Raw genomic sequence first — 11,351 nt, 5'->3', positions numbered from 1 at the left:
AGCAATTATTTGCAAATACTTTATTAGCTGAAAGCCACAAACATTTACCCAGTGCTGCTAGGTGCTCTGGTGGCAAATCCTTTTGTGCCAAGCAGTCCAAGAAAAATCATGACTTTTTTCCTGTAGTGATTTTATGTAAAGATTTTATGAGGCTATGAAAGGAATTGCAGGAAGTCTGGACATTTTTCTCCTTAGCCATAAGCTGCTTCTGTGCACACTTCAGAAGAGCTGAGTTATCAGCATGACTGGGTGTTGCATAGGAGTCAGCCTCTGCCTCTGCAGAGTCAGCTGTATGCACTGGAAGTGTCTCTAAACATTCATGAGAAATTGCTGTGTATGGACCAGAGAGTAAAACTGAGGCTGAGCTTGCATTAAAACCATTCGCAGTAATGACAAGCTGTTTGCTTTTCCTGAACAAGCTATCACTGCTGCGTGGCCCGTACAGAGAGGAGACACAGTTCAAGGACTGACAAAACGTACCTTTTTTTAAAACATTTTATCTCTTTTTATTTGTTTGTCCTGATGGTTTGCTACAGGCAAAGGAGGTATTCAGAAATGGAACTGCACAATACAAACACAGGCAGCAAACTAAGCTGGCGGCATGAAAGGTGTATCTGAGAACACAGAGTTGACAGAGTCAGAGTCGGATTTTGTTCGAGTAGTTTTTAAGATGCTCTCTGTAATGACACTGTCATTGGGGAACAGTTTTACTTTCCCATTCTGACTCTGTTTTGGTTCGTGCACGGGTTCCAGGAAAACCACCCGTTTACCAGTGCTGGCCTTCTTCTCGTCGGCTGGCAGCTCCTGCGGCAGTGCGGAATTCAGTATGGACGGGTGGGCACTGCTTTGGTTCAGCTTCCTTTTCCTCTTTTTTGCCTTACATTGACACGGGCAGGGGGTCAGATAGAGATACAGCAGCACTAAAATAATACTGGCCACACAGGCAGCAAGGGTGGTAAAAGCTGTATTAAATGCTTCATGAGCGTGGGACCTGTTCACTGTGAAATTGCTAACATTTATTCTGACCTCTATGGTTTCATTTAATAGTCTTTTCTTATTTATTGCAATGCAGGAATACAGCCCTGAGTTCTCTAGCTGGGCATCTGTTATCTCCAGGCTGCCATTAGGAAACACCTTGAAGTTATCGGTGTCCCTGTCTGGCTCCAGCAATCTATTGTCTGGACTAACCCATACAAACTGTGTGCCTGTATCGCTGATTCTGCTGTCACAGTGTACAATCAGCCTGTCACCAACCTGGGCATCATGAACAAACCCAAAGGCTTGGAAAGAGCTGTTGACAGTACTTTCAGAGCAATTCATAACGCTGTCGTGCAGTAAAGGCAGTGTATTATGATCTCTTGGGTCTGACTGCAACAAACAGCTGTACTCATTTTTGAAGTCCATGACTGAGCTGAAATGCCTTTGATACCAGAAGACTAGCATGGAGTACAGGACACAGTCACAATAGAACGGGTTGCCATGAAGATAAATTCCACTAAGTTGTTTGGCTGGCACTGAACTCAGGCGCTGAACAGGCATCGTCTGGATGTGATTAAAGGAAATGTCCAGCAACACAAGGTCTGTCAGTTTATGTTTTCCAACATATAAGTCCAGTGGGAAATGCGAGACCAAGTTGTAGCTTAGGTACAGTTTCTGTAATTTGTACAATCCTCCAAAGGCTAAAGACTCGATCTGTGTTATTTGATTGTTGTACAGCAGGAGAACCTCCAACTCCTTTAGCTCCTGAAACACAGGGCTGCCCAGTGTTTTCAGGCTGTTGGATGACAAGTCTAGATACTTCAGATTTGGAGTTGTGGAAAAGCTTCCAGTGCTAATGCTGCTAATGCTATTATGATTGACTATTAAAGTGTTCAGTTTCTCAGACAGCACTGGGACCCATTCAGGCTCCAAAATCCCAATTCTGTTATAACTCAGATCCAGCCTTTTCATACATTTATAAAGATTTCCTGGCACTCGAGTGAGGTTCTTATTAGTGCAGCTTATGATATCACTGGCACAGATGCAGGCTGCTGGACACATCCCTGGGGCACTGCCACAAACACTCACAGTGAAGACCAAGAGGCATGCGAGTCCTCTGCAGTTCGCTCTAACAACTCCAAGTCGAGTAGGAAGTGTCCACCAGTTTAAAGACATTGTCACTGTCTTTTAGCTGTCTCCCAGTGCTCCTTGCCACAGATGACTTGTGCAGTTAGCTTTGCACTCGTTGCTGTCAAAAGAGGGATACACAGGTACAGCACGTTAACATTTACCATTCATACTCTGCATGATTTCTTATGCCTTTTGAAAAATACAGGGAATTAATCCTTAGGGTTTCATACAATTAATGGTATAATCTAGTTCTAAGGTGATGTAAACTTAACATTGTTTTATGTAAACATGAAATTCTGCATTCATGTGTCAATATATATACTTTAGATAACGTATTTTTGTCTTCAAAAAGAATGCAACAATTCTTCAGTCTTCGACAAAGTAATGCAATTTCTGACAGTTCATTAAAATAAAAAATTGGAAATGTTCCTCTGTGGAGCATGACTTGGCAATGACAACCTCTACCTGTTTCCAAACCAACAGAGATAGAATTCCCAGCAGAAGAAAGAAAAAGCCTCATCCTAAAATGTTTTTTTTCTTGTCAAGTGGGAAGCAGTTCCAACATGCTTTTCTTTATAATCAGAAAATGTCACACATTTTCAAGCAAAGAATTTTCTCAGGCTTTCTAGCTTTAAATGTCATATGAATTTCTTTCTTTTCTTTATTTAGTAACCTATGGTTCAGGTAGCAACAGCCTATTTTCAAAGTTATTAAAGTTGTTCAATGACAATATTTTGTATTCTGCTTCTTTTACCTTTGCCAATATAAGTAATGAGGAAGAAATCTATGAAGTCCTTACCTCAGGCATAAGTTTTGGGACTATTCAGTAAGGATGAGTCAGCTCTTTCTCAAAACATAGTAAAGAAAAAAATATTTTGCTCGTATGTAGATAGAAAAACCCCAACTCTTTTCTGAGACTATTTTAGAGTCAGTATTGTTTGAAACAGGGATGTAAGATTTGGCACAGTAGAGATTCTGTGCTAAGGGATATGCTTTTTAGCATCTTCTGAGAAAATGTAGACAGACATAGCAGAGGAATAAACATTTCTGTTGATTCTTACTCTCCCTACCTGTTTGAGTTTTTCAGTAAATTCACAGGCAAGCTCATCTGCATTGATTATTGTCACCCCTTCAAACTTCATATGTGGTATTCAGCCCCCACATTATTATCCTCAAACTCATTTCTCCAATCTCACCCACATGTTGGAGCAGCATCTGAGCAGGGCAAACCCTGCAATGTCTGCTCTGCACTGCTGATAGTGGCTATGGCCAGGAGCCTGTGGACAGCAGGATGAGGAAAAAGAAGCAGCCTCAGATGGAAAGGAGGAAAATAAAAGAAGAAATTGTATTCTCTGATGGTGCAAGATGGATGAAGAAAAGATGAGTCTTGAGGGCAAAAAAATTAAAATCAAGACCTACATGGTGAAGGGCAGCAGGGCAGAGAGGTAGTGGAAGAAGGGGAGAGAGAGAAGGCTAAGAGACACATAGGGAAGGAAAAGCAAAACCAGGGGAGGTGGATGCTAATGGAGCATCATCACTGTCACTAAAGAAACTGAGGAGGAGGTAGTCTGAGGATGCAGAAGTCACTTAAGGCATATGAGACTAGAAAAGCAGATGAGAAGGGTGTAAAGGGAAAGAAGAGGTCTAAGCAGAAGACAAACAAGAGTTTCAGGAGGTAAAACTTGGAGCACACCTCTCCAGGGAATTTACATCTGCTGCTTAAGAACCTAAGACTACCGATGCAATTAATTAATATATGCAAAAGGCAAAAAATTTCACTCCTCCTCAGTTCTTTATTCCCCTCTTCTGTAACCCTCTGCCAATCTGTCAGGCTGCTGCCTTCAGCTGACAAATCTACTCTTAAGTCAAGTGGTAGAAGATGTGCTATGAAACTAAAGAGCTGAACTTTCTAATGACCCACTAAAACACTAAAAGAAGAAATATGAAGGCAGCATGGGAGAATAGAACATTTCACTTTTCACAAGAACTTATATATACATTGGCTTTGTTTGCATTCCAAAAAAAAAAAAAAAAAGGAAAAAACATTAAGAGAATTGCAAGACTGCCAAGTCAAATGTTCAAAACTGAAGTGTCAGAATTCCAGTTTTCTTTCTATTTTAGATTTTATATATAGTCCTTGGTTACAGGATTGTTCAATGTTCCCCCAAACCTTTCCTGACACTGTGCACAGGTTCTGAGGAAGAACAGGGAAAAGAATGGGTGATTACATCAAGAGCTTGAGAAATCCTTACCCCTGAGAACTGCAGCTGCCCTAGCCTTTGCCACACAATTCCTGTGAGATCAGGCAAACTATCTGAATTGGTGACTATTACAAAATAATGAATATATTATAGCCACCAGCTTGGCACTTATAAAATAAGGAAGGCATGTTAAATTTGGGAAGGACTGATCTGAGGAAGTGCTGAGAAGAGAGTCAAAATGCTGTGACTGGCACTTCTGATTGCATAGGGATTCCTTGTTTATACAAGGGATATACTAACATGGTTTTAGCTATAGAAATATTGTAAAAAATAAATTGTTTGTTTTGAATTAAAGTTTAATATCAGGATTCATAATTTCTTCTAGGCTTTTAAAGTCTCCTGAAGCCTCTAACCACATGGGGTTTTCAATGGAAAGTTAGGAATCCAGAGGAGCATTTTTTAATCAGTCCTAAGCTCCTTACTTGTTTTTGCTAGTTAGGTGGTCTACAGCAACAATTAATAGATACAAGTTCTTCAAGAGGGTGAAGCATTAGAGAAACTGCCATCAAAAATAATTACGTACCATGGTGTGAATTTGTATGGTATACAGACATAAGGCACGATGCAAAAACCCTGGCAGATGAAAAAGGTATTTAGTAATGGCACATTTAGTTAGTCTACTGCATGAAATAAGGCATCTGAAAACTACATTACCATAAAACCATGCACCTGAAGACTGGATTATAAAGCAAGCACAAAACAGGAGATGAACAGCTGCTGCAAAGGTTGCCTTTCCCACTAACGTGTGAATGCCTGATTCTGCAAGCTATGCAGCCTAATTTTTAATATAACTGCACTTGCAACAAGTGAATGGCACTTAAAAAAATAATTTCCCATGCTGAAAATAACTGTGGTGCTGGAGATACTCTGAATAGGATGTACTAGATCAATGCTCAGGTTTGTAAGGGTAACCAAATGTAATACACTAGGCAACCTTGCATGTTTGCTTCTGTCCATGCCTGCAATTATCTCATCAGAAACTCCAAGCTAGTCTGCAACCAAATCCCATGGGAAGACACAGATCAGTTACTGGTGTACATCAGCATACCACCTTACAGTTCTGAGGAGCAAAAACAGTTTGCAAGGGCTAAAAACTGGATTGTCCATTTTCAAAGCTCACTGGAGTGGCAAAATGAAAACTGTTTCAGATAACTTGACTTGTCTGTGTGGGCAAATCCAAATTACAGAAATCCTAAACATACCACAGAACACACAAGAATATTTACAGAGTACCCTGATGAGCAGTTCCTTTCCATGCCCAACACACAGTGTAGTGCCTACATTCCCAACAGGTTCTTTGCTCTTTTGGAGAGTAGGACTGTTGAGCTGCAGCCTGCTCTTCAACCTGTGTTCCCCATATCTACTGCACAAACTACCCAGGATGTTCTGCAAAGCCAAGCATGTTCAACATAAATATTTATAGGGTATGTGATCATTTGAACTTACTCAAAATGCCTGCATAAACATTTCTGGGTTGTAATGTGTTAAGTGGCAAGAAGAACAAAGCCAGCAACAAGCCCTATATTAAAAAATCTGGCATTTTGTTTCATCCCAGTAACACTACTTCAGGTCTTAGAGAAGACTTATTTTACAAATTTCAATATTGCATATTTTCTCAAGAGAGATATTGTTATTGAATACTATTAGCTAATCTGTGTCAACAGACTTTGGCCAAGCACTTCACCAGTATTTCTGAATGAGCTGGGTAGACACCTTTTCTGATTTATAGTAAAGCGAAGGACATGGTTGGGAGTTTTGTTCTTGAATTCTGATCAAAGAAATAATTCTTTTGTGATGTTAAAATGCAGTATTTTAAGTTCAGTGCCAAAACCACATTACTCCCTGAGATTATTTATCTGAACAGCAATGGTGCACATGCTTCTTAACTGTTCAAGAAGAAAGGTAGGACATATCCTGCTATCATAGGGAAAATTCTCTGTGGTCAGAAACAGCAAAATTGACTACAACCAATCACATTTGAGAGAAGCTAAGGATTCAGTTCTTGTTTTGAACTTTTTGATGTGTTTGTTCCTGGTTTTTTATTTCTGAGGGGGTTGTTTGTCGTTTTGTTTTTAAAAGTAATGAGCACTCAGAACTAGGAAAAGGGGACTGCTGGGCAACATACAGTCTCAACATCAGTTATCACTTGAAGATCAACTAATGTCCTAAACACTCCTTTCTCCTTTTTCTGGCCTCTCTCTCTCACTAATGTGACATTAATAATATCTACAGCAGTTTTCTTATCCTCTGTAAATACCTTCAGGGTAATTGCTGTTTCTCTAGTGGAATCTGTATACCAAACTACCTCTCCCAGTTCATTTGAGACCTTGCTAAAAAAACCTTATGTAGCACATCTTAATTTAAGCAGTGAATTGGACTGGAGTTCACAATTCACTGGAATGATATTTTGCAAACACTACTATTAGTCTTTTCACTGTTAAAAAAAATTGGATTGGTAGATGTTATTCTGACTGTAAAGCATTTTCCAGTACACTGGTGATGCAAGCAGTCCCACATCTGGCTGGTACTTTCTGCACAGTGAAAATGCAAGTATTTGCACATAATCCTGCTGTCTGATGTACTATTGCAGGAATAGTGTTGAGCCTTTAGAGAGATCAAGCACTTGAAAACATTAAGGACCTCTGTTCATCCTCCAGAAGGTTCACACCATTTCTACATCCCCTACCTCCTTCCCCTGCACCACATCTCCTGTGATTGTCTTCTCTTGAGTCTTGCTCCAGTCTCAGCAGCCCACAAGACAATAATACATCTCTGCACCTCTCACTGACTTCTGATGTCCACATACATGCTCTCCCCCGATACCAGTCTACACATCAGATGAATTAGGGCTGTACTAGTCAAACATAACAATACATGAAATAAATGTAAAAAAAAAAGATGGCTTGGGTGTTTGTTTTCTCACATCTCTATTTTTTTTTCTGGCATGACATTTGACAAAGGTTCCTCATGAACTCAGAAGCAAAAGTGATTTTTAGAATGAGGTTTTATTAAATGATAACAACAACATTATACAAGTGTAATTATTCATGCTTTTAGTCCCAACTTTATGAATCCTGTTCAAGTACATGATAAAGCCATTAATTACACATAGACTAATGGCACCCTATGCAACTAGTATTTTAAAAAGTTATATTTTTAAGGAAGGTCTGCATAAACTCACATTCCTTGTGTGTGCATGATACTGTCAAGAGGAAATATTCAGCCACCTCGCCTCAGTCCCCAGGCTCTACTCTGCCTTTATCACTCCTGAGTGGAAAAGGCACTCTGCATCAAATCTTCCTGACAGCTGTGCTCAGCATCTCTGACTCAACAGATACAGATTACCCAAACATCGTAATCCATGAGATTTAGTGACCTGATGGATTGAACAGCAAAGACTGTTGGTGAGCTACATCTGGGAGGCGTCTTGATACACTGGACTAAATCCCTGAGCCGGGCTACACTGTGCTTGCTGCAGGACCTAACAGTGATGAAAAAAACAGCTTTACATCATATTTGCAGCAAGCTGATCCTGAGATCAGCAAGGCAAATGGAGTGCTCCCTCCAGCCAGCATCTGGCCAGACCTCAATCGTGCTGAATTAGAGATTAATTTGTCCTAGGAACCTTAGCCAGATAAAATGATCATCTCCCACTAATCCCTCACTAAAGACTGAATTTCCTTGAAGAGATATTTTTTTCTTAAAACATGGTATCTCGATTGTCTTAAAGAAAACTGAGACACAGAAGAACAACTGGGTGATGTACAACAGAGCCTCAGTTGGAGTAATCAACAGTCTCTTTACAGCAGTACCAGCTACGTAAGTCAACATCTCTGCACCTCTTATCCCTTTGAGAGGGTACAAGGGAAATACACATCAGTGAAACAACAAATTCATCCCTTTTGCCATGCTACTTTGTAAATCAAGCTGCAACCAAGCTTCAACCTTGCAAATTACTTCAGTTGCTAAGGAGATCAGCAAATAATTAAGAAAAAATGCAATGATAAGTGGCAGTGCCTATTACAGTATCAGTAACCAGTCTCCAAGCAATGTCAGATCTTACGAAAGTTTAGTTGCCCAGCGAAGGATCCTCACCGCCTCCAAAAAATTATCTGAGGGCTAAACTTCAGAGAAACCCCCTTGCATACGATTTGGGGGGAGTCTCCTGCCAATCTCACGGCGGGGACTGTCCGCTGCAGCCCCAGATTCCTACCGGGAGTCGGCGGAGGGCAAAGTTTCGGAGAGCCCAGCGACCGAAGAGGCTAAACCGGCATTGGACCGGGGGCACCCACAACCATTCCGAGGGGTCTCTGACCGACTTCCCCGGGCAGGCGCGGCCACTGCCGCCGTTCCGTGGCGGAGGCAGGGACCGGCTCTCTCCGCCTGCTGCCGGGCTGCGCTCGCCTCCGGCGGCCCCTCTCAGCCCCGACTCCAGCCCCTCCGGACCCTGACCCCCGTGATCCTGGCTACCGGGGGGATGTCTGCTCCGCCACCCCGCCGGGCAGCGTTACCTGGAGCTTCCGATGGCCGCTTCATGTCCGGGGAGCGCGATGCCGGCCCCGCCGCCGCCTCCAGCCCCTGCCCCGCATGCCGCGCTCCGCTGGGCTCCGGGGGAAGTTGCGGGACGCCGGGAGCGCGGCAGCGGCTCCGCTGCGCTCCCCCGCGGACGCAGGCAGCGCTGGCCCGCTGCCCCCGGGAATGGAGCTGAGGCCCGGAGCTCGGCACCGGCGGCGGGGGAGCAGGGAAGGCGGGAGACTCCCAGTCACAGTGGCGACACAGCGGGTTTTTATCCCCTCCTGCCTACGCCCTCCCGGTCTCCCCAGCCGCGCAGCACCCGACTCGACTCCGCGCCGCTCGCCCCGACGCCCTCCCGGGTGCTTCGGCGGCAGCGGGACGGAGCCGTCGGTGCCCGGGGGAGGAGCGCCCCGGTGCCCCCGCCCCGCCCCTCGCCGCCCGGGGCCGCCGCCGCTCCGCCCCGCTCCGGCCCCGCCGCAGCCCCCGCCGGCAGCCGCCAGGCTCCGCCGCCCGGGTGGGCTCTGCCCCTGCGCCGAGCGCAGCGCAGCCCGCCCGCAGCCGGGGGCAGAGAGCCCGGGGAAGCCCCTGCTTCGGGGGCTCCTCGTTAGAAATGCACCGAAACTCCCCGCGTGCGGAGATGGAACCGCGGGGTGTTCCTACGGCGCGGATAAATATAAAAGGCATTGTGCTAGCTCTTAGAAATCCTCCTCCCGTTAATTAAATGGTCCAACCCCACGGAAGGTCCGTATTCAACTAGGCTTTGATCAGAGCAGAGGAGTCTATCAAATGATAAAAGGCGTTATCTAAAATTAATTGCCATGTAGGGGGATTCTCTTGACCGTGGAATCTGTGGGAGAACTGCTGCAAATCAAATTGAGAAGTGTGACCAGATCATGAAGAGGCAAAGCTGAAGCTGAAAGTCAAAGAACACGTTTACTTCTGTTTCACACCGATTTTAACCTCCCCCGGCCAAGTTTCTCACGACATCTCCATCATAATTTAGAGTACCCTACATTTAGAGACTGAAACTGAACACGGGCTACTTTAGCAAATAACAGACATTGTGGGTTTATTGTCATTCAGACATACAGTTTATAGAACAGTTCTCAGCAAATGGGCTTGCATATTAAAGCAGCTGCAAATCACACTTTTCTTTTAAGGGCACATAGCAAAGTGGTTTTTAATATGAGGGTTTGTGGCTATATATAAAGCTAAAAGGCTCCTTGTCCTAGAATTCATCCTACAGGCAAACTGAAATTCTTTACTATGATACAAGATATATGTTAAAGATCTGATTCAATATAGATCAAAGCCTGGTGAGATATAGGTGATACAGCTATTGATTTAAAAGATTTTTTTGGAGCACTACCTTATCATAAAAAAATCAGCTTTTTATTAATTGTTCTTATTTTGTGCTGAATTTCTATGCAGTTAGGCTATACAGCACTGAAGCAATTTTAATCTTGAGGTTATCGATTAAACACTGGTTTGTTTCAGACTCTCCATTGGAATATTCATTTGTTTAAAGAATTATGTTGTCTTCATTTATACTAAACCATTAAACTTTCCTGATGACCTTGATACTATAAAATACTGGGTGAAATTTAAGTTGATCACATTACTAATACAGTCTGAGGAAGAGGGTAATCACTTTTGTAGTCTTCCTTCCCCTGTTTTCAAAACTGAAAATGTTGAGCCTGAATTCTTCCTAAAGACTTATGGAATGAAAATTCCTTATGTGTTACCATATGGAGCAGCTGTCCATTTGTGAGTTTTGTGCACCCTTTGATTGAGGTAGACTGGTTTTAAAATACTAAGGATTTTTATTGCAGCTTGTTCATACCTCAGTAAGCGTGGAGGACTGGTAGGTGCAATGTGACAGTACTGCTTGTAGCTAAGTTATTTAGATTCCAGCCATGAGACCTGGACATAGGAATAATTGCTCTGGGGAAGGCACAATCCAGATCAAAGTGAAGTCCAATACTTAAGGCAATTAGAACTTTGATTTTCAATTTTATTTTTCACATTAATGCTGACTGGGATATGCTTTTTATATTGGAGATCTCAAGGCCCAGATGCTCAAAAAATTGATGGGAGTTGTGATCATCCTTTCATGAGTTGCTCAGCTTATAGAGAGAGGTCATCTGCCAATAAGCATTCGTTGCAGAGAAATCATGATCAAGGGATGCACTGAACAGTCTGAAAGGAGTTCAGAACCACAGGATTCTTGTGAGTCTGGAAAGAGCTGGTTGTAAGCCTAGCAATTCTTCGTTCCCACTGCCTGCTGACAAATTTGAGCATGGCATGATACAATCTAATTTTTTGTGCTATTTCACAACATAAAGGTGCTTTTGTCACTAGTTACATACTAAATTAAAAGGAAGATTGCTTTTTAAAATCTAGTTTGGATGAGAACAACTGGTATTTGTCTTTCCTCTACCAAATAACACGGATGTGAAAACAGTA

At 42.9% G+C, this 11,351-nt stretch overlaps 1 protein-coding gene across 1 annotated transcript; it reads right to left on the bottom strand.

The window, feature by feature from the left end:
* Nucleotides 1-477: 477 nt before the first annotated feature.
* On the bottom strand, nucleotides 478-9,248 carry AMIGO2 (adhesion molecule with Ig like domain 2). Its single transcript, XM_071423542.1, has 2 exons — nucleotides 8,882-9,248; nucleotides 478-2,227 (listed from the first exon to the last, which is right to left on the bottom strand). Exon 2 carries the CDS (start codon nucleotides 2,152-2,154, stop codon nucleotides 589-591), a length of 1,566 nt encoding a protein of 521 aa, XP_071279643.1. The 5' UTR covers nucleotides 2,155-2,227; nucleotides 8,882-9,248; the 3' UTR covers nucleotides 478-588.
* Nucleotides 9,249-11,351: the final 2,103 nt, after the last annotated feature.

The sequence above is a fragment of the Agelaius tricolor genome, unplaced genomic scaffold (assembly GCF_023055355.1).
Source record: "Agelaius tricolor isolate 1412-34295 unplaced genomic scaffold, bAgeTri1.0.p SCAF_3, whole genome shotgun sequence".
NCBI classification, from domain to species: Eukaryota; Metazoa; Chordata; class Aves; order Passeriformes; family Icteridae; genus Agelaius; species Agelaius tricolor.
The sequence above is the reverse complement of the archived record's forward strand: the minus strand, read 5'-3'. Positions and strand labels throughout refer to the sequence as shown.